Source organism: Lepisma saccharinum, chromosome 14 (genome assembly GCF_977018435.1).
Source record: "Lepisma saccharinum chromosome 14, izLepSacc3.1, whole genome shotgun sequence".
In the NCBI taxonomy this organism is placed as follows: domain Eukaryota; kingdom Metazoa; phylum Arthropoda; class Insecta; order Zygentoma; family Lepismatidae; genus Lepisma; species Lepisma saccharinum.
In genome coordinates this window covers 54,531,881-54,555,634 of record NC_139242.1, presented here as the reverse complement: position 1 = coordinate 54,555,634, position 23,754 = coordinate 54,531,881, and the positions used below count along the sequence as shown (strand labels likewise).

At 37.0% G+C, this 23,754-nt stretch overlaps 1 protein-coding gene across 4 annotated transcripts in view; it reads left to right on the top strand.

Annotated features, from left to right (window-relative positions):
- GAPcenA (GTPase activating protein and centrosome-associated) overlaps window positions 1-23,478 on the top strand; it is a 70,657-nt gene extending 47,179 nt beyond the window's left edge. For all 4 annotated transcript variants that reach the window (XM_083135624.1, XM_083135625.1, XM_083135622.1 and 1 more), the window contains 10 exons: window positions 1,225-1,466; window positions 2,538-2,726; window positions 5,816-5,941; window positions 6,762-6,947; window positions 8,890-9,064; window positions 10,343-10,449; window positions 11,655-11,738; window positions 13,454-13,525; window positions 19,742-19,939; window positions 21,467-23,478. In XM_083135624.1, coding sequence (XP_082991750.1) covers window positions 1,225-1,466; window positions 2,538-2,726; window positions 5,816-5,941; window positions 6,762-6,947; window positions 8,890-9,064; window positions 10,343-10,449; window positions 11,655-11,738; window positions 13,454-13,525; window positions 19,742-19,939; window positions 21,467-21,712 — 1,625 coding nt within the window. In that variant the 3' untranslated portion in view covers window positions 21,713-23,478. The remainder of the gene's footprint in view (window positions 1-1,224; window positions 1,467-2,537; window positions 2,727-5,815; window positions 5,942-6,761; window positions 6,948-8,889; window positions 9,065-10,342; window positions 10,450-11,654; window positions 11,739-13,453; window positions 13,526-19,741; window positions 19,940-21,466) is intronic.
- Window positions 23,479-23,754: the final 276 nt, after the last annotated feature.

Below are 23,754 nucleotides of genomic sequence, written 5' to 3'. Positions count from 1 at the left end.
AAAAGTCTGGGGATATTATATTGCAAAACATGGTGGCTGTACAGAGTGGTACAAAAGTGTGGAACCACTACTGTAAAAGAAATGGGCTGACACACAGTAATCCAAGGTCATGATGTGGGTTGGGGGAAAGCAATTTAGACCATGCTACCAAAATGGCTGTCATTTTCTTAAATATAGAAAGGTGGTCATTTGACATCAAAATGAGCTAAAATTTCACCGGAAATACAATGATGTGCTCAGTTTTATTGTAAGCATCAATAGAAAAATGCTCCCACGCATACCACCATATCATCACTTTTGCTGAGCCTACCTCCATCTAGTGAGGATTTTGTGTTAGACCAGTACCATTGGTTCTGTTTGTTGACCTCACCATTGATGAAGAATTTTGCCTCATCACTTAAAGAGTAACCTGATAAATTTTGCTTCATCACTAAAGAGTAACTTGATATTGAAAACAAGGGCTTCTTTGAAGTTGCTGTGTTTTCCATTCTACAAATTCCATCCAACAGTCTGGGTCTTCCTCTGTCAGGTGTAGCAGCAGTTGCAGTTTATGTGGGGTGCCCCTTATGTATAACCAAAATGCAACATATGTACATATGACCATGGACGTCCGCAGGATTCTTTCCAGGGAGGGGCAAGGAAGGTATTTTTTTCAAGGGGTGGGGGCAAACAAGGCACATTCTCTCCAAAAATAGTCATATGACTCACTCCACATTCAAGAGACAGAGTGAGAATGGTTACAGTTACAATAAAACTGATCATACCATAGTGTTTGTTGTGAATTTTAAGCCCATTTTGAATTTTCATATGATCATCTTCCAGTTAAGAAAGTGAAGTTGACTCTTAAATGGCGATTTTCAAGATGGTAGCCATTTTGGTAGCATCAGATAACCAGTCCCCTCCCTCTTGATTACAGCGTGTGTCTGGACATTGGATTGGTGCATGTCAGCCTGTTTGTCTTTTACAAGGTTAGTTCTAGCTCATCCTGTACAACCACCATACTGTGGTGGTGGATTCTTCAAATATGTAACATACATGTTCCTTGCAACTGGAAGCCATTTCTTATTTGAAAATACCCCCAAAATGTGGAAATGTCCAGGAATTTACTTTGGCAAGGTAAGTGGGAATCCAGCTGTGTGTTCTGAGGTAAGACAGAATAAGGTCTTGTGTAGTCTGGTTTCTTGAAGCTGCCAAACTTCATCAGTTGGCGTTCATTACTTTCAGACAACGACGAGCCTCTGTTGAGTGGAACTGGTGAAGTGTCAAAAGACTGTTCTGAAGTGGAGTTGGAATCGTGGGCAGATGTCTTGCAGAAGTGGCAGAACACCAATCAGCGCCCAAGGCAATTGGCTACTTTAGTGAGGCAGGGGATCCCAGAAGCTCTCAGGGGAGAAGTGTGGCAGAGGCTAGCAGGCTGTGAAAATGACATGAATATGATGGATACATATAGAATACTAATCACAAAGGTAAGCACGGTATTATTTTGATGATCTAATATGCAATATTGTTTACTTTTTTGTCACTGTAAATGCAATGAAACATCCTTAAAGCATTAAAATGCTCTTGGCATATATTATTCCAAGTTCCACTGAGTATGATGGTAATGGGCAGTAAAATAGAAAGATCATGGAAAAACAAGGCCCACTGGGGAAAGACACGTTTATACATTTTAAGACTAGTGTGCATCTTGTGTGAACAATAAGAAGGAACATAGATAAATTTTATGGGTTTATGAAACCAAGAAATATTACAAAAACAGTGAAACCCCATTTTTATGTTCCTGCATTTTCATTTTCGTGCTCGTAGCAAAAGGCCATGTTAAATAATAGGACATTTACCTCCCCATTTCCAGCTTTCTTCCCAGCTGTACCGATGTCATAAAATTTGCCAGACGACTGTACTGTTCGCCTCCCAACTTCTCCCTCCCTTTGCTTTTGCAGCAGTTTTTCATTCACCAAGCAACCTTGAACTTCTGGCAGGTAGGTATTTATTGCGAGGCAAGAGGCATAGGTGAGTTTGGTGGAGAGGGTAAAGAGGTTGCATACTCACTCTTCCTTTCTTGGATCCATTGCGAAATCACCCCACACCACATACACAACTAAATAAGTATATAAACTGTCAGCACATATACTCACCTACATGAAATTTTGTACACTGACTAAGGCATGATTATTAGAGATAAAATGCAGAGTTTACTTATGTGTGGCTTATAAGGTTCTTTCTAATACTGACGTTTCGGGTCAGTTGCTGGGATCCTTCTTTAGTGTTCAATAAAATTACATTAAAAAGGTAAAATGTTTGTGTGTGTTATGACTGTGAGTTGAGAACTCCTAAATTATATTGTTTCGCATTGAAAAATAAACATTATTAAGTGTTATGATGTTAAGTTATCAAAGTGTTTACTCAAAATGATACATAAATTGCAGTAAGGTTTGACCTACTTCCTCAGTGATTAAAATTTAAGTCTGATCGAGTTGAAACTATGTTTTGTAAGAATTGTAGGATGGTAAAGTAATTTTTTCATATCTCTCTTTCAGGAAAGTAGTTCGGAAGCAGTTATAAAAAGTGATATAAACCGAACATTTCCTGCACATGACTTCTTCAAGGAAAGAGGAGGTTTAGGACAGGACTCTCTGTACAGGATTTCTAAAGCTTATGCTGTGCATGATACAGAAGTGGGCTATTGTCAGGGACTGAGCTTTTTGGCTGCAGCTCTCTTACTTCATGTAAGTATTTTCATCTTCTACCTGCAGGATGGTTGAAAGCATCTCTGTAATCTTCAGAAATATGGTTTTAGAATGAATTTTAAGTAAACATTGTCTAGAAATAACTTTTTTGTGTGTTCAATATTTTGTAATGCCAGGAGAAATACCACAAAATGATTTGCACATAGAAAGGAAACAGGATTAAATTCAAATCACCAACCCTGAGACCTTCTGTAAATCAACCACGTGCATGCAGAAAGCATTGCAAACTCATAGAAGTAAAATAATTCACACGAAAATCCAGCGTTGTTACAGGATTCATTACGTAAGGTAAAACAACGGCCAATTTGTAGTATGGGATACGCTGCCACAAATGACGTCTCAATTTAAACCCAATGCTCTTTCTTTTGTACTTATTGCTTCACCTTTATGGTTAACTCTTTGCACCAGTAATAATTTCCCATAAATTTGGCTTCTTTCTTGCATGGGAATTGAATATATTTTACTTACATTTTTTCAGACAAAATGATATAACATGGTAATGTATATTTCTAAGGTTTGATATAGATAGGAGTGTATTTGAAATTTGTTTGTAGGTTTTATGTAAATTGTATCTTATGTAAATAAAATATATAATGGGCATAAACAGCGATATGCAGTGCTGTAAGTCCAATAAATATATTGATGATGATCAAAACAAGACAAAGAAAGTTCATAAATTTATTGCGGTTGGAAACTTTGACAAGCATCCTAATAATGATTTTTGTTCCGCCAAATATAGTGCACTTCGTAAAATAACTTGGTGATATGGCAAGGCAAGATAAGTGTGAACATTTTGTAGGAATATGCATTGTAACTTTCAATGAGCTTAGAGATTTGTGTACATAATGATATTTTATAACATTGTTTATTTTCTAAAAATAATCATGTGAACAGCAGGGAAGTAGTGCCACTTTCAACATGGCGAGTTCTATGCATGCGGGAAGGTCTCCGTGTTCTCCCAGCTTGTTTTCAAAGCACCAGCAAGGACAGCCTTTGAAAAGAGGCGAGAAGCAGATTCTACTCAATATTTATGTAACGTTCTGTCAGTGGTATTCTGAGAAACCAGTAAAAGAAGTTTTTAAGTTGGTATCCCAGTGCAGTGGTGTGTCAGTGTCTGCAGTTTTAAGGGTTATGAGAGAGAGAAAATGACCGGGAAAGTTGTCTCCCCCCAAAAAAAACACAAAGTTGTGTCTTGTGTTAATAAGTATGACTATTTCGAAATAAGTGCAACAAGGCGCAAAGTGCATTCTTAATTATGAAGTTTCCAAGTTTCAGTGTATGTACGTTAAACCGCCTCTTGCTGGAGGTTTTTTTTTTTTTTTGGAAAGAGGAACCGACAAGCAGCACTCGTTGATAGGGATGATATTGTTGTTAGGCGGCGAAAATACCTCCGATCCATTCGGGAACTATGAAACCAAGGTAAGAAAATCTATTACTTGGATGAAACGTGGGTGAATGCCGGGCACACTGTAAGCAAGGTGTGGCATGATAGCACTATAACCTCAAAGAAGCAAGCTTTCCTCGAAGGACTATCAACTGGACTTAAACAAACATCAGGAAAAGGCAAAAGACTCATTATTGCTCACATTGAAAGTGAAAATGGCTTTGTTGAAGGTGCGGAATTTATTTTTGTGTCCAAGACGACGATTACCATGAAGACATGAACGGTGATGGTTTTAAAGAGTGGTTTTTGTCTGTCCTTCCTAAACTTAATGCGGACAGTGTTATTGTGCTCGACAATGCTCCCTAGCATAGCGTGAAATGCGAAAAATTACCGACCACTGCTTGGAGGAAAGGTGATATTTTAAGATGGCTACGTGGCAAAGGTGTCGTACTTTCAGCTGATTCATTAAATTTGGAACTTTTGGATCAAGTTTCCCACTTGAAGCCAAGCTACGATAGTTACGTGATAGACGAAATGGCAAGGAGAGCGGGGCACACTGTGTTGCGCTTGTACCCCTTACCACTGTAACCTCAATCCCATTGAACTGATATGGACTCAAGTCAAAGGATACGTTGCTAGGAACAACAAAACATTCAAGCTTGAAGAAGTGAAGAGACTGACTGAGAGTGGCATTGCTCAAATTTCAGCTATCAAGTGGGCAGATGCAGTTCAATACATTATTGAAAAAGAAGAGAGAAAACTGTGGGATGTGAACAATTTAACTGAGAACTTGAATTTTGAAAGATTTGTTATCAAGGTCAGCGACAGGGAAAGTGAATCCGAAGACAGCTGTGACGAAGATTTGGCAGTAAGTGAACCCCTTCCATTGAATTATACACATTTTCCCCCTGTCTCAACAGTTTGGGTATTGTCTTGACTTATGAAATGTAAAGTGAAGAGGAAGAATCAATGTTTCATTTTTCTGGGCTTACGTTTGATTTGAGTCTGATTGAAAAAGTGGCGATCTTTTCGTTCTGCCACCAGAATACAATACTCTACACGTCAACAATATTGAGAAATGTTTTGGTGTGAGTGAAATACTGAAATAAAGTATAGTTTAAATATGCTTAAGATTGTCTTTGCTTTGTCACTGATAACAAAGGAAAATTTAGCATACTATGTTTTTGTTAGTAAATATACACATGGGACAGGTTATTATAAAACAGTAGAAAATAAGATTTGAAAACTTTTAATTCACCAACATTTCTGTTAGACATCCATTTTGGCTCTTAATATAAAATGAATAGGTGCGGCGAACTATGAGTGTAACAGCAGATGATTGCAATAGTCTGTGGTCATGAATCGGCTGACGCGGAGTGATACATCGAATCGGTGAGACTATTTGTTTATAGAAGGTCTGATTTACACTTTAAGTATGTAAACATGAATCATTTACCAATGGTTCTGGGTTTGAGTTTCAGTCAGAACATGTGTAAATTAAATTTAACCCTGTTAGCATATAATTTTAAAAACTTTCATAAAAAATGTAATAGCATTCATTGTAACACTAGTGATTGTTGTATGTACACATTATGTCCTCAGCCTAAACCTTGGCTGAATAGTACTTCAAAATTTATGTTTTTATAAATGTGTTTATTAATTCAGGATTTTTTTGTTCTTCCAGATGCCAGAAGAACAAGCTTTCTGTGTGTTGGTGAAGCTAATGTTTGATTATGGTCTGAGAGATCTTTTCAAAGATGGCTTTGAGAATCTGTACATGAGACTGTATCAGCTTAACAGGTTGATGGAGGTAAATTGAAGCATCATTCTTTTGTGCTAATTGAGGAAAAATTGTAACCATTTAACTAGGGATAGTAATGCTAGAAGAACTTCTTTACTAATTAAACTAATAAACTATTTAAGTCTTATTAAATGGTTATTCTTGTTACCTTATAATTATGAACATCATTGCCATATTTCTAGAGTTGCAAAAAAGCCAGCCTGTTTGAATGGATGTTTTTTCCAATAAAAAATGTAGATTTTTGGCTTTTGGAATACAAATATCCTATGCTAAATACAAATGTAAAGGGGTCGAAAACTAGATTTTCAATTTTAGATATACGGTAGTTCAAGAAAAATCAGTATCATGGGGGTACATTTGATAAGTGTGTTAGAGGATGTAGCAATTTTCTTTTTTTTTTTTTTTTGCATTGTGTGTATGTTCATATGTCAAATTCAAACATTGAAAATTATATATACTATTATATTGCTTCCTCATATCACTGCTGTAAACTATATGAAAGTAAGTTTATTCATTACACATTGGTCTGGTAAGTTATTCAAAAATACCTGGAAGATCTGCAGAAATTAGGGAATGAGTTTTGGTAAAATGTGTGTGGGGATCCTGTCATTGAATTGGAAGCTTACTTGCTGGATAATTTGCAATGCAATTCACTGCAAATGAATATTTCAATTGATACTGTGTACTCCATTACAGATATTCACCATTCAAGCTCTGGATATGCCAGAAATATTTAGTTTTAGACATGTCCACTATTTTGATATCTTGTACCTACAAATGAGAACTGATGTATATTTGAATTACAGTGTATTGCTTTACATTGTTTCAGGAACAACTGCCTGAATTGTGGCTGCATTTTCAAGACAAAGGAGTGGAGGCACACATGTATGGATCACAGTGGTTCCTGACCCTTTTTACTGCTAAATTTCCATTATACTTTGTGTTCCATATATTAGATGTCTTCCTTCTTCAGGGAGTTGAAACACTTTTCCAAGTTGCACTTGCCTTGCTTTCTGTGAGTATTTAATATTACATTCTGTAACATGTGTGTTTGGATATTCTTTTAGTTACAAAAAGTCGAGTTAGCTGAAATTAAGTTTATAAGGATGGGTCATATATTTGTAGTGTTTCATTCCTCTTGACAATGTTGTCAGCAAGCAACTATTCTGCAAATTACAATCATTGAAATCTATTGACCTTCTCCAATGTTAAGCCATTAATTCAAGTTATTTGTTATACTAGGTGGGTTGTTTTGATGAAAAAGAAAAACCCTTTTTGATGCCGTATATATCACATCTTTCAAGGAATTGGAACTGTCTGCCCATTAAGAAGTGCACCATGTAATGATCCTCTCCCTTCTTCTCATCTTTTGCCTTTTCCTGCCTCTGGCTGGGTCTGCATAGAAGTCTCCATTTTCATCTGGTCTTCCACCATTCCTCTCTTTCCACGGTGTTCGAATCTTGTTCTCTTCTCCTAACACTCTCCACTATCTGGTCTTTCCTTCGACATCTTGGTCTCCCCCTTGGCCTTATTCCCACTCCTTGTGCATTATAAGCTCGTACTGGTAGTCTTTCTGCATCCATCCATCTTCTTCATGTGCCCAAACCATCTCATCTGTGCCTGATCTATTCTGTCCTGGAGCTTCATACCCCCTTCCCCCTCATGTCTGTCGGATCTCCTCATTCCTTATTCTATCCCTTCTAGTCACGTAATGAATCAGGTAAAAATCTGATGGAGCAAGATTTTCTAGACCATACAAGTCTTGAATTTGCTCTTGGACCACACAGACATTGCCAGATTGCACGAGAGCCTTCTTTTGGATCACCATTCCTAGGTAATACAAACCAGGGGTTGGTCTGCATAAAGGTGCTCATTAATTGCCCAACCATGTGGCACAAGCTCCTAATGTATAGGATCCTCTAAGTTCGACTGCATTCGGACATAATGCCCATAATTAGTGATGATTCTCTGTGAAAACCTGTTATTGTGCTTTTACAATAATTCTAAACAGAGATAAACTGCTGAGCTTGCTTTGGGAGTCAACTCATGGGGAACCATTTTAGGTTACAAACACCTTGCTTATCAAAAAGATTGGTGTCTCGAGACCGGAAGCATTGGAAACATTTCCTTACTGTTGCAGGGTGTACTTCACCTTTTGTGCTACAGGTTTCCTTTGCTCCAACTGTTGTGTTCAATCCCCTTTTCCAGAAATGCTATAGGAGCCCATCAACAAGTACAATGAGTTGCCTTTCCTCTGTACTGCACATTTTACATGTGCTGTTCCAATGCTGCAATGTCTGGTATCTTCTCTGAATGATACAATGTAAACTATTTGTTTCAGTGAAACCTGTAACTTACTCAAGTACATTTTTTTGAGGTAATGCCTTTGCTAAGGACAGTGCATCAGTCTTATTCAGATACATTGCTGTACTATGCTGAGTAAAAGTGTGTTCAACTTTTTCCGAACGTGAGTCTACAAATGATAATTGTGTTTTTGTCATATCTCTCATCTATTCCATTACTCTTTAACAGAGTTTAAAAATTAGAATACCATATTTTATCCTTAGTCCAGGGACTAAGAAGAGTTTACAGGATTCTTGGTGGGAAACTTGATGGTAAGAGACCCATAGGACCAAGACAAAGATGGAGATGGACCTAAAGGAAATCAGTAAGGATGGAAAAAATGATTGGATTGATCTGCCCAGTATAGGGACAGATGGAAAACTTGTATTGCTGCAGCCATAAGCTTTCAGGGTTAAGATGGCTAGAGAGTAGTTAGTTAAACATATGTTATAAGCTAGAAGCAGTTAAGTTACGATTTTGTCTCAACCAGCGATCTAACCTGAATCAGTGTGCCATAAACTCCAGTGAAAAGCATTTTGTTTCAGGATTTTCTTGCCACTTTGTAAATTTTGCATATCAAATGAAGAACTTGTTTTTCTCTTTTTCTATTTCAGATGTGTAAAAAAGATCTGCTGTTGTTAGATTTCGAAGGGATTCTAAAATATTTCAGAGTTCATCTTCCAAAGAAGTGCAGAAACGAGGAAGTTGCAAAGCAACTAATGAGACTTGCATGCAGTATGAAGGTGAAGAAACTGAAAAAGTATGAGAATGAGTTCATGGCACTCAAAGGTAAGTATGTATACTCTGTTGCAGTGCCGGTTCTTGGTTTTGTAATGATCTTTTTCTCATTGAATAGATTACATGTAAACTAAAATTTTACCAATATGAAAGTGTGCCAGTCTCAATAACAGTACACTAATCGGATATAAAATGACAAATGCTTTGATCAGAACTAAATGATTCGTTCACCTTCATTAATAATTGAGTGTAACCAGTTTACAGAAATGGGGTTTGCCTCAGATAAAGAGACTCGATGTTAGTGAATAGCGCTAGCACAGAAGTTTCTGGAACTTTTCAAGAATTTTCTATTACACTTGATAACATGTAATTTTACATAATCTCAGAAAGTAAATGTGCAGATAATACAAGGAAAATTTGCATGTTGAAATAATTATAAGCAAAGACAATGATACAAACATTAAGTTGTTCCAATTGTAAGGTTAAGCTTTGCATTGTACATCAAAACCTGTCAAATGTAAATGAACAACAGTGTTACATGACTATAATATTTTGACATATTATTGACATCAGGTCTCAACAGTTTGTATTAGTTCCATAGCAACAGTCTGAGAAAGTTGCAAAATGAGAGAATGTGCAAGGTTCAAGATAGAAGGGCGAATGATGACATTTTTTATATATAACTGGTTGCAGTTTCATGTTTTGCATTGTAGTTTTGTATCATATATGCCCACCTTGCATATATAGAAATCACAAGTATGCAATAGCTAGAAATGTGAAACGTGCATAGTTTGGCCTGTCTTTTCTGGCTCTAGATTAAAACTACCATTTCTTCCTTTCAAGTAGCACACAAATTGTCCCCATGATGCTGAGTCAACACTGAAATTTTGGTGCTCCCAGCAGAGATCAAACTTGGACATTTGGTGCAAGTATTAACCATTTGTCTACATGAGAGCCCTTAAAGTGATGATTACAAAATCAATATATATATATATAGAAACAAACTGTTGTAAAGTGAAAATTTTGAGGTGAATCTGAACTGTGTTCCTGGACATTTGATATGGAAAAGAGTGGCATAATAGCATTAGGATCATAGGTGGTATTAATAATTTTGTGTAATCTGTTTGGCTTGTAGCATGGAACAACTTACAGAGTCACATTTGTGATTGTTGTAATCAAGATCACTCATTAGTTACCCACGTATAATGCTGTAGCAGATTTGGTCATCACAATGCAAACATTCCTAAGTGCAAACTGTGTGCTTGTGCATATATTATCACTAATATTTATTTGCAAGGCGTATTGATGTTTTATTTTGTTCATTTGTAGAAGCCCAAGACAGTGCTGCACAGTACACAAATGAATTAGAGAAAATGAAAACTCTGTTGATGAGAACAGAAGAAGAAAAGAAGAGATTAGAGGAAGAAATAACTCAGGTGAGTAACTGTAAATAATAGAATTTGTATATATGTTAGAAATGAGATAAGAGAAACGTTTCACAAAGAATGTATTTGAAATCAGTTGTTTTTAGTGTGTATAAAATCTCATTTCAGTTCATTAAAATCTGTGTGTTTCAAGTAGTAGTCTGTTATTTTCAAAGTACTTCCTCAACTATTGTGGAACACTGCCAGAAGTTATTGATGATTTTTTAATCTTTGGGTGGTCCTGTTTCTATTTTCATTTCCACCTTTTTCTGTCCAGATGCATTTTAACCTAGTTATTTTGGGGGGAGGGGGGAACTATAAGCAAGTTGTAGGTTTTTTTTTATATTGGGTTTTTCTTCAAAACCTCAGCAAACTTCATCTGAAAACTTGCTCTTAAAGTAGTATTTTAATAAGTATTTTTTTTTTGTATTTTTCACTTAATGTCTGATCATTTTATGACAAAATAATGCACTTTGCATTCTTTAAGAACTCATAAACTGAAAATTGCCACACGATTTAAATTTTTGCCATAAACTATATATACATATTCCAAGTAATGATTCATAGTACTTTTTGAATTTTTTGTATTAAGGTTATTGCTTTGTAAAATAATAAACTGACACACACTTAATTTTTTCCACAGCAAATCACTTTTGAGAAAGACCTTTCAGAATAGCTGTGATAGGTACGGCACAAAGAATATAATCCTCTGTGAGGCTCATGTTGTGTACTGCCCTTTTGTGTTTGTGATTGTCCTTTCATCCATTTTATCTCATCACCATTCATCTTCATCTTCATGCCTCACCTTCATGATTTAGCCAAAAGTGGCAGAAAAATCAATCAATCCATGTTAAAACATCCTCCCAGCTAGCCCCAAGGTTCAAGTAAGCATTCCCCCATCTAACAGTTTCCACCTTGAGCACTGCTAAGTTTGAATTTATGGCTTCTTATTGTTAATCATGGAAATTTTTTGATTGTATTACGTCATAATTGACTGTCAACATTCAGTTGTTTGTAAAGTTGTAGATATCTGAAAATGGAAGTTCAGACATCTTGAAAGAGTATATAAGGTATGTATTAAATATTTGTTACTGAAAATTCTCGTGAAGAACCTACATGTGTCCAAATTAACCTCTATCATCATTGTGTACTTTGTGGTGATCTGTGGAAAGGGGGAGAGAGATGACATTTTCTCATATATTCTGTTTCTCTTCCAGGTAAAGGATATGTTCAAAAGAGAACTCCAGCGTTCTGAGAATGAAAGTACACGGAACAACGCCATCATCTCAGACTACAAGCAGGTAACGACACTGTTAAATCTATACGCTGTGTATATTGGTTGCTGATTCTGCTGCTGCTGTATTGAAGTGCTTTATTTAAGTTATTAAAATTTTAGTTTGTTGTTATAATGCTTATACAGGGTCTGCCAGTGAATTGGGCGATTTTGCAACAGTGTTTCTATTTTTGGCATGAGCAGGAAAGGGGAATGATAACTGCCACGTGGTGTGGCCTTCAGTAGCATTAAGTTTGAAATGGAGTCGTGGACTGGTGCACAGCATGCATTCGCCGTAAAAGCATTTTACAAGAACAAGGAAAGCAACGTTGCCGCCCAACGTGAATTTCACAAGAAATTCGGGATTCATCGAAACAGTAAAGTGTCGTCAGCTCGTGCCATAAAAATATGGGCAAACAACTTTGAAGAGACCAGCTCAACTGTTAAGAAGAAAGGTGGTAGTGTTAAAAATATTCGCACCCTACAGGATGTTGACGGTGTGAGAGTATCATTCGAACAAAGTCCTTGCCAAATGTGTGCAGCGTAATGGAGGTCATCTTGAGGATGCAGTATTTAAGTAATATTTTCAGTGGAATGATGTGTTATGTTACGTTTCTGCAAATGCTATGGTATGTACTTCCTAATAAATGTAACTGTATCATGATATACAATAATTTTAAACACTTAAAAGTTGCCCAATTCATGGGCAGACCCTGGATAAAAGCTAACCTTTATGGATGAAGTTTCTTCACTTCTGCATTTGGAACCATCTATAGATAATAAAAAGTTTTATTTAATCAATATCTAATGTTAAAAGATGATGTTTTGATGTCATTGCATTACACATTTTCAACATGATTAATAAGATTTACTTCTTTAAACTGCCTCAGTGGACAAGGTTGTCTCATGATCTTGACACTGAGCCTCCGCATGCATGTGGATGTTCTTTTATGTGTGTCCCTTTCATAAATTTATTTTCTCATTCATGCTTTCTGCCATGATTAGCGTAGAGACGTGGAAAAGGATATGTTCGATTTGTAAGCACCGGGAAGCTCCAAAATTTGCATGTTGTGCAATTTTTTTAGTGTCTTGGTATTAATACTCTTTGGAGCAATTCCACTCTGGAAGTGCACTAATTCGCTGTACTTTTTGACACTCGGTGTCAGGCTGGTGCAAGGAAACTACGTTGACCCAAGTAGACGAATAGTGGTGTTCAAGTTCAGAAGATTCAACAAATGCCTGTCTCATGCTTTAAACGTTCATTTGATTAGTTAGCACACACCACATGATCATACACAACACATTACACTGCTACAGAACATAGTGCAGACACCAAGTGACACAAAATCAACGAAGTAGACGAGTCAGTGTTGCACCATGTAACCAACTAGACACGCAAGTGCAGAAAGAGTCAAAAAGTACAGCGACCTATATGGAGCTAATGTGTCTGTGTGTGTGGTGGGGGTTAGTTATTGTTTTTAAAACATAAACATAACTGACTATTTGTTCCATGTGACTGTTTTTATTTATTCTTGTCAAAATTATCTTATGCATATTTATACTGTATGTTAATTATAAACTGTGGAGAATTACATTATACATTGTAGAGTAAGAACTATTTAAAATGTACTTGTAATGTTCAATATTAACTTCTATAAGTTAATTAAAATATATTCAAAAATGTGAAGAAGAATAATGAATTTGTATCTAGAACTTCTTTTAATATGTTCCCTTCTTCTCTAGATATGTTCTCAGTTGAGCCAAAGAATTGACAAGGAGCAAGCTGCTTCGAAGATGGTGTTGAATGAGCTTAAAGTGAGTACATGTTCTTGTTTGCTACTAATACAATTAGCTTTGATTGGCTTCCAGTGATAGGCCATTGGCATTATTCCATGATCAGATGATGCTGGAAATATCTTGAGTTAAGAATGTGCCTTACGAGGGTCACTATTTATATTTTGAGCCTAACATTGAAAAAACAGGAATTTGGCATTGAAAACTGCTTTATTGTTTTTCGAAGTATTCTCCTTTATGGTCAATACACTTTTGCATTCGTTCGAACCATTTGTCAAAGTAGTTTTTCCAATCTTCTTGAGACACCTCAATAATATGGTTTTTGAACGCATCAACGGCGTCTTCCGCCGACGAAAATCGTTGTCGACGCAATTTATTCTTGACATTCGGGAACAAGAAGAAGTCATTGGGTGCCAAATCAGGACTGTACGGCGGATGAACCATCAATTCGATTTTTTGACTATTCATAAAGTCGGTTGTTAGACGAGATGTGTGACAGCTGGCATTGTCTTGATGAAGAATGATCCGACGACGTTTGTTTGTTTTCCGTATTTGACCGAAGACCTCTGGCAAACAAATTGTTGTGTACCATTCAGAGTTGACCGTTCTACGTTCCTCTAAAGGCACAGTTGCCACATGACCACTTTTCCCGAAAAAACAGGCGACCATTTATTTCGATGTGCTTCGAGCGCGAACAACTTTTGTTGGATTGGGTTCATCTTGAAACACCCATACAGTCGACTGCTGTTTACGTTCCGGCTCATATGCATATATCCATGATTCGTCACCTGTTACAATCTTATATACGTCTTTTGAAGCACCACGATTGTATTTGTTGAGCATTTGTTTGCACCAATTGACGCGAGCGTCTTTTTGAGTTTTTGTCAAATTGTGTGGGATCCAACGAGAATATACCTTTCTCACAGCTAAATGATCATGTAGTATTTTATATATGCTGGTGGAACTAATGCCTATGGTTGCCTCAATCTCACAGTATGTCACATGACGATCTTGCAGTATTAGGTTTTGCACAGCATCAATGTTTTCTTGAACAACAACTGATTTTGGACGACCTTCGCGAATCTCGTCGGTGAGCGAATGGCGGCCACGATTAAATTCGTTATACCAGCGTTTCACAGTGGCAAAGGATGGGGCTTCATCGCCAAATGTGGAAGTAAGTTGATTGAAGCACTATTGTCTTGATAATCCACGTCGAAAATCGTAAACAATCATCGCACGAAAATGTTCACGAGTTAATTCCATTTTATTGTTGTCGCGCAATCTCCAAGGCAACATAAACAACACAAATCAAGCTATTGACAAAATATTTGAAGTACATTATGGTCAATAATGCCAGACGATTCCGTGCAAACGTCAAATCGCACCTAACTTCAATCAGTGTTGCCAAGGCTCAAAATATAAATAGTGGCCCTCGTATTTTACATGCCAAATTCCCCTACCTCATCATATCACAATCACATGTAAAAAAATTTACGTTGCTCTATATTGAGTATAGATATATTTTAAAAAGCTAAAAACTCAATATGCTGACCAAGGCAGAAATTTATTTTCTTCTAAAACATCTAAACGTTACGTTTCAACCTTCTAGCAAGGTCTTCTTCAGACTGTACCAAATACAAATTTCAAATACAAATTTTGTATTTGGTGCGAAGACCTTGCTAGAAGGTTGAAACGTAACGTTTAGTTTATGTTTTAGAATAAAATAAATTTCTGCCTTGGTCAGCGTATTGAGTTTTTGGTTATCATGGAAACAAGGCTTAATGGTGTTATCTTTAAAAACCCATATATTGGCCAATATGAAATTTTTGCCAGTACCTTTTAAATGCACTAATACTGATATTCCCTGAGTTTATATAAAATTGCAAATGTTCTGTGAAGAACCTGATTGGTTCATTCACCTCCTTAATTTATGTTTCCCAGGTGACTGCAATAGTTTTGCCCTGGCAAAAGAAATCATGTATAGGCATTACTTGTTCATGAATTGTGCCTTTATATTCATAAAAATAATAACAAAATGATGGAATTTTGCGACAAGGGCTCCTTACAGGAATATTAGATTGGTAAAATTATTGGCAATTTGATGCACTTATATGTTTTTCTTGGCCAATACTGATAGGTAAGATAAAGTTTCCCATGAACTTTGCACCGTGCATACATATTCTATCGATCTCGGCCATGTTGGAGGTGATGTGATCAGCACCATGCTCCAAGCACCTTTACCCCTGCCTCCCAGGTATCCATTTAGTTGAGACTGGGCGAGCCTCAATGCTGCATTATGCAGGGACAAGGCTGGAAAAATTCAGACCGTAGATCACCCATCTTCCGAATCAAACCGGGGTCTCCCATATGGCAGACGACCTACTGACTAGATCATCGTGACTCCCAATACTGATAGAGGACTGATCAATTTGTTTTGTCCCTCCTTTAAATTACTTCATAATATTTATTCACAGAAGACTGCTCCGATTGCATAGTTTAATGCTGGTAATATTTGTTACTTCTTAGTAGGTATATCAAAGCATGCTCTCCTTCTTCCCAACCCCTAACAATTGTTATGTTCTTCTCTTCCCTTGAAGCACTGCTCCCTTTGCATTGAGCCCTTATATTCTCCGTTTATTAATCATAAAGATTTTTTGTACTCGTCAAGACTACCAATAAGTAATGCTAGATCATCTTGATATTCGAGGCCAAAGAGATCAAAAAGAACACTAGAACGTTCTTGCTTACCTAATTTTGCAACTGTTTCTAAAAACTTAACTAATGTGCCTTGTGCATTCTTACCGATTGCTTCTTCAAATTCCTTAGCATTTATTTTTAGCTGCTGAAAAGCTTTTTGAAAATTGCCACCTTGTTTACTTGCTGTTTGCAGATTTACTACATCCGTGAAATCGAAAGTAAATTTAAGTCAATATCTGCAACCAACTCCACATGCAAAAATTGATAGATATGTTACCCCAGAAGAGTTTGAGCATTATAAATAAATATATTACTTATTCCAAAGGGTCGCAGTTTGCATCTGTGGGGAGGTGTTTATTTTAATTTGTTGAGGGGGCATTCTTTCTACAGGTGTTTAAGCTTCATACTTGGTTTTTTGAGTTTGATGGGTGAGAGGGATGGCTCAGGAGGGGAGATGGGCTTTCATGAATTTTTCTAATGGTGGGGAACCAAGTTTTAATAGCACCACAGGGTTGGCATTGATATTTGCAGGGGTGGTCACTATTGCATATGTCTCTTTTGTTAGTTTCTCCGTTGATCCATCTTTCATGGTTTATTTTGTGGCCTTCGTTGGTGACGTGGCAAGCAAGGCCAATTCTCCTTCAAGTTGGTGGTCTGCATCGTGCTCCTTTAGCCTACCTTCCAGCTTGTTTTGGAAAATGGATTACCTCTCTCCACATAACCAGCAAATGTATAACTTTAGATACAATGTACCTTGAAGCTGATTTTACAGTTATTGAATTTTTATTTGATTGTGTATGTTCAGGTTTCAAATTTTTCCTCGTAAGAGTACCATGCCATTTCAAATTAAGGAGTCATTGATCTGTTTTGCCAATTTCTGACAAGATAAAAAAATGTCTCTGCCACTATTTACCACATATGGTTGAAAATGTATGATTTTATTATACTGAAATGAAGTACTCACTTGTCTGTGAAACTGGTTTTTAAGAAGTTCTATTAATTGTAATGCCAAGCGACACTACAAGTCCCCAAGAGGATGGTGGCAGTGGCCACGGAGATTGATTGAACTGTTTTTTAAGCAGTTTGGCAGAAAAGTTAATACTTCATTTCATATAATAATTTGCAACCACTCCATTCTTTCCCTGAAGCATGAATATGATTTTGTCTTTGTGAACCACCACCACCTGCTTGATTTCATGTTGTCAAGAACATCACGAAGTTGGCACATTTTCACACAATGTAAACCTGCATTATCACTTCTCCTACTTGATAATATATGTTTATTTCTAGTTCATGTTCCATCGAACTTGCAAATTCCAACAACACTCACCTCGAGAAGCACTTAATGAGTTACATCCCTACATAATATAAATAAGTTTTACCTCTGGTCTGGAACTTTAAACCCAATTAAGGCACACCCCTTTATTGAGTTTAAGGCAGTGTCCCAAAGGTGCAAGACCGTACTTGAAGCGAGCATCCTCCAAGTATGGTCGTGCAGTGCGGTCTTGAAGTCGTGGACTGGAAGTGAAAGTCTTTCGAATTGCACTTCGACTGCAGCGCCAAATACGATCAGTAGATAAAACTTTAGTACTCGTTGTTTTCCCCACGTTTTGAACACTTGTTTTTCACCATAGAAATCACATAGCATTTTCAAATGTTCGCACACATACATTTCTACACATTATAAAAACTTCAAAACAACTAGCTGGCCCATAACGTATATTGAACCTGTGTTGCTGGTTTTCTACCTCCGTGATTTTAAACAAATGAACAACGAGTGTGGAAATCACGTGACCTAGTCACCTCCCGTCTGTACTGCAAGCCGTGCACTTGCGTACTTCTGTTCTTGGTGTTCTTCGAACTGTACTAGGTGATGTCACTTCCGATAAGACCATACTTCAAGTTCGTACTTTGTACCTTTCGGACAGAGCCTCAGTTTTATTGATTGAGTTTGTGTTTGAGTCCACTTTATGCACAGTAAGAATAATCGGGACTGGACCTACAGTTTAAAGTGGGATCCAGACTGGACCTGCAGTTGAAAGTGGGATCCGAACCACTATGTGCCGCCACCGGGTATCAAACTTGGGACCCCTTGATTACAAGGAAATGTAAATGCAAGGTAAATATGGTATATACCAGAGGCATATATTCGGGGCTATCTAGGCTGTCTGCGAAGCCCAGACTCAGGGAATAAAATATAGAAAAAATATCTATCAGAAAATGTGCATAAAATTGTTCATTTCAATAAGAAGATGAACCTGATCCATTGCCCACTTTCTTTGAATTCGCGAGACAGCTGGCCCAACTGGCAGGCAACTCCACGGGGGTGATGGGTAAGCTTGACAGGGCTCCGATCAATGTTGCAAACCAATTTTTCCCACCATGTAATTTCCCCAGGATCGGGAAATTGTGGAATCAAACTGTTACAGGATATAGAACAGGGTTGCATATGGTGGGGAACAACCCTCTGAACTTCCTCAACAGTCTGGGTCAATGTTGCGAACCAATTTTTCCCAGCATGTAATCTTCCCAGGAATGGGGAATTTTGAAGCAAAATTATCGCGACCAAAGGGGAAAGAGTCATGTGGCAGGGACAAGAAAATCATTGAACGCTTGCAGAGGAGTTGAAAAAGAGGTTGTTGACCTTTAAACAACTAGATACAGTGGGGAGTAGAAAATTGTTGGCTGAGTGGGAATGGTTTACCGAAATGACAAGGACCAGTTCTAGTCTAGATCGCGTCGAGTGGTCTTGGTGCGTGGAATTTATTTAGAGGCAGGGTGTGAATACAGTAGTGAGTGGATTGTATTTTTGTGAATGTTATATGCTGTGTTGTGTAGTGAACTGAAATGAGGGACATAATTAACAAGCTGTCTTTTCGGCTTACGAATGACGATAAGCTCCAAATCATTGTGGATTTTCCTTGTATGTCCACTTTATGAACAGATAAGCTAATGGGGATCGGACCTACAGTTAAAGTGGTATCTAAAGCACCATGCAACATACCCAGGACCCCTTAGTTTCAAGGCAACGACGTTACTCCTGCGCCAAGAGTACCCGAACTTAAAATCGTGAAAATAGGTAGGTTGAAATTTTATTTTTATTCTCGTATATAGGCCTACATAATATTTCACAATATGGGCCTCTCATTTATGCAAATAAGAATAAAATTCTTGAAATCCTTTCCTTACTGACAGTGTATATTTCCATGTTTATTTATGAGGTATGTGTTTTTAATCACAGAGTCACATCACTTCAACCCGCCACCCCAAATGAGTTAAAAGAACAAAAACACCCCCACCAACAAATTTTTGTCCATTTGAACACTATGATATGGTGCGATAGCCCAGGTTCTTAACCCAGTATACGCCACTGGTATATATGCTCTCCTCTCCCTGCCACCACCATCAAGTATGTACAGCAGGTTAGTATATATAAAATTTTGAAATATCAGTTACTATGTGTAGTAGTTCCTGATTTTCTGTCATGAATTGTTAATGTGTAGGAGAAACTTTCTGTACAAGCTCAATTTTTTTCACCAGGTAAAATTGTCCCAGTGTGAAAAGTGTTCCAAAGGACTCATTATTGAAGGCATCAACTCCCCAGACATACCGAAGACGAATGCAGTCAACAACTCCCATGACCCTCAGTTGCTGAGAGCCCAGGAGAAGATCCGGGAGCTAGAACTAGAGCTTGCGCAGACGAAGCTAGCACGGGTTGAGGCCGAGTGTCTGAATCAGGTGAGATTTGCAGAATCATGTAATTATTTGTACCTAAATATGTAGTGACACAGTTCTCCCCATAAGAAATTCATTGATTATACTCAGGGAGGGATTTATAATATTTGGGCCCCTAGGCTATCCTTTGTTTTGGGCCTTGCTTATTATTATTATTGTTATTAACAGTTTGTTATCATGGTACTACACTTCCACTAATTGCATGCTCTGTATTAATAACACTTGTAAACTTCCAAATATACACACATCTGATTAAAAATTACTCATTAAACTTCAATAAAAAATACACTTAGATTTAACAAGGGAAAGACAATTTCTTGCAAGACACTAGCATTTGCTTTAAAGAATGCCAAAATAGAAAGTCTGTTATCCGACATTGAATTTCTGAAGGCAGTTTTAATTATTTTTAGAACACTGATTGACCGCTCTCCACTGGCATTTGATGGTAAAATACAAAAATTCTGAGAAATGTCAAGATTTTGGAAAAACACTGTTAAATGTTTTTACGAAAAAGTTTAAATAGTGACCAGCCGAATTCTTCATACTTTGCTTCAGTCAAGTGTAAATCCCTTTTAAATTCTTGAAAGTGCACACATTCTTCAATTAGCTCATATGCAACATCGCCTGGAGCATTTTTTTCTTTCATCTTCTGAAGAAAGAGTTTTTAAGTTATCAAGGAAACCAAAGAAGGCTTCAAGTTCATGGTATACAAATTTTCAACTGTCAATATTCCTCCACTTGACTTGATTTTCAATTTTTGGCATTCAAAATGTTTAAGGGCCTCCCTGATGGCATTGTGGCAATGTTGTCACCTTGTAATCAGGGGATCCCAGGTTTGATATCTGGTGGAGGCACAGTACTGAATAATGCGAAAACTCCTTCCTTTTACCTTCTTTCATGAAATAAGCAACTAAAAGGACTTGACATGTTTATTTTGCTATTATCACAATATTAAGGAATTTTAATAGTCAATGGTATTTGTTTCTTCTGCCTCTTCAGCATCTAATTTTCATGTGGCTGTGGTCATAGTGGCTCAGTCGGTAACACATCTGACTATCATGCTAAAGGTCCTAGGTTCGATCCCTGGCCGGTTCAAATCCAGGAACTTTTCTAACTGAAGTGGCCCCGGTGCCCACCCAGCATCGAATGACATGGGTACCTGGGGGGTAAAGGCAGTCAAGGGTGTGATACTGATCACATCACCCCCACTCACGACCAGATCTAGAAAGTGTGTGGCGTTACACCCACACCCCCTATACGCCTTCATAGCATGGTGCTAAGCACAGGGGAGCACTTTACCTTTTTTACCCCTGGACTTGAAGCCCCTAGGCTATAGCCTATGATAGCCTATTGGCAAATCCACCCCTCATTATACTTGTAAATTAGTACTGGTACAAATGGAAAAAATATTTAATTATTTTGTCGCTCAACATCATGGAGATAGATTGCTGTGGATTTATGCTGTGCTTCTAATGAGATGTGTGTAATTCATCTGATACCAGTAAGATAATACTAAATATACTTGCACAGGATTTGACACACCAGCTGAATGCAGCCCTAGCAGAGCTTCAAGCTTCCAAAAACACATGGCTTCAAAAAACCTTGACATCCATCAAGGAAGTGACAAAGAAGGAACTGACAAAGGAGATTATCCTGGGTAAGGATGGGGTAAGGAGAGATTCCTTGCCAAAGGATGCAACTCACAGAGATTCGATTCCCCGGGATGGACAGAGTAGAGAGAGTTTGAAAGATATTCGAGAGAAAGAAGGAACGTAAGTGTCTTTTTTTCAGAGAAGATATCTGGAACTCTGAAGAGCATTGCTTTTAAACACAGTTAAGAAGTACACTTATTATGCCATTATGTTATTTATATAATATTTTAGCATTTTGTGCATATTCAACTCAGTGAGGCTTTTTTCTAAACCAAAAATAGATGAGTTCAACAAGATGTCTCTAATTGTACGAAAAAAAAGTGTGATGTGTGTGACAAGGAAACAGGCATAGTTTAAAACTTTAGTTTCTGTTCTGTGCGTACAATTGCTGTAACATTCCTGAAGTCATTCCCAGTGTGAGTGAAGAGATGGTGCTGTGTCTGTTGAACAAACAGGGCATGCCTTCAATTAGCTTGTGATAATTTTGACAATTTAATTAATATGTATGAGCTTGGTCAATGCAAGAGTAAGTTTCTGTATAAATGCCATGTTTACTTGTTCGTAATGCTTGTCCATGGCAAGTAGTATTGTGGATCTTACAAGTTATAGAGTATAAAGAAGTGCAAAGAAATAATGTAGTTGTAACTGTCTTGGTGTAACTTTAGGAAATGTATGATCAATAAGCAAGAACTTCCATCTGTGATTGAGCAGTTATCTGGGAGTAACTAGTGCTACAGAAAGAAACAAATTACCATATCAGGTCAACTTGGGGGTAAACACAAAACTTTAAAATAAAATACATTTACTGTTTAACTCTGTAAAATAAGAAAAAACAGAAATGGATGCATACACACACTTTTACGTTAGTACTTGTCAATACCAGCTTCTTTGCCTCTCTTAAAATACTTGTACAGGGTGTAACAGAAATACATGGCAAACCTTCAGGAATGGATTTCTCATGTATAGAGTACGCTGCAATCATACTTGTCTTATTACTCGGAAAGTATGCCTTTCCTGACCCATGTTGATATCACCCTTTTGCCCCCCTCTATGCAAGATAATTCTGTTCATGAAGTTTTGCCCTGTTTTTTTTATACATCCTGTACATTAGATTATTGTTTTGCTTTCAGTTTTCACATAATGTCACTATGCATCACACCAAATGGCCAGTTTAGTTATATATACTTAAAGGAGATAAAAATTAATACCATTACAGTCTTTGGTCCATTACTGATTACATCTGCTTTTATGAATGAACAATATATAGGAGAAAGTTGTTATATATATACATACGAGACTGTGGTTTAGGAAGGTCCAATTGTCTCTTTTGGTTTAATATTTTATAAGAATGAAAACTACTAGTTAAAATTATTTTTTTGTGTGTGTATGTAAATTTCAGATATGATCTTTATTAAGTAATTCTTTGGGTTATTGGGCCAAGTATAGAAAATTACAATTGTGAGAAATTTGCAAGTTTACCACAAAATAGGATTAATGGACTAATGCAACATGTGCCAGTTCTGTTTATACAGGAATTACACGATAATGTTACAGTAGTTTTGCACCTTAAAAGGGAAGTTCTTTATTTTCTTCCTTACTCACCCTTACTACAATAAGTTTATATTCTGTTGGTAACATGTAGAATACTGCAAGCAGCCTTTATTCTTGTGTTGGGTTTTTCTCAAGGCAGGTAGCACAGAATTCTTCACATTCATTTTTCCTATTCTCAGTTATATGAAAGTGTTTTTGGTACCGTCAGTTTACATTATTGTGTATGTTTTGGTTATCAAAGTGTAATCAACATTTTAGATAGTACCAACATTTTCTAAAAGGATTGCTTTATAGATACTTGAAATATTATTTTGATTGTGCGAATTCTGCCAATTTTTTTTTAAAAAAATCAGTATACCTGTAGAGAAAATATACATAATGTATGTCTTCATTCGTATTTTTTAAGTGACTTCCTTCAGTACAAGTTTGTATGGGAGATGTTAGTGAAAGAAAGAAATTAAAACTTGATAAGCAAAACAAAACACATTTCTTTCATCCACTGGAGATATAGTAGTTAAAAAAGTAGACGAATTTGTCCAATTTTTTTTCCATGTTATTTGAACAGTTTTATCTTATGCCATTACAAATTTGGAAGCCAAAAGAGTGTAAGAATTC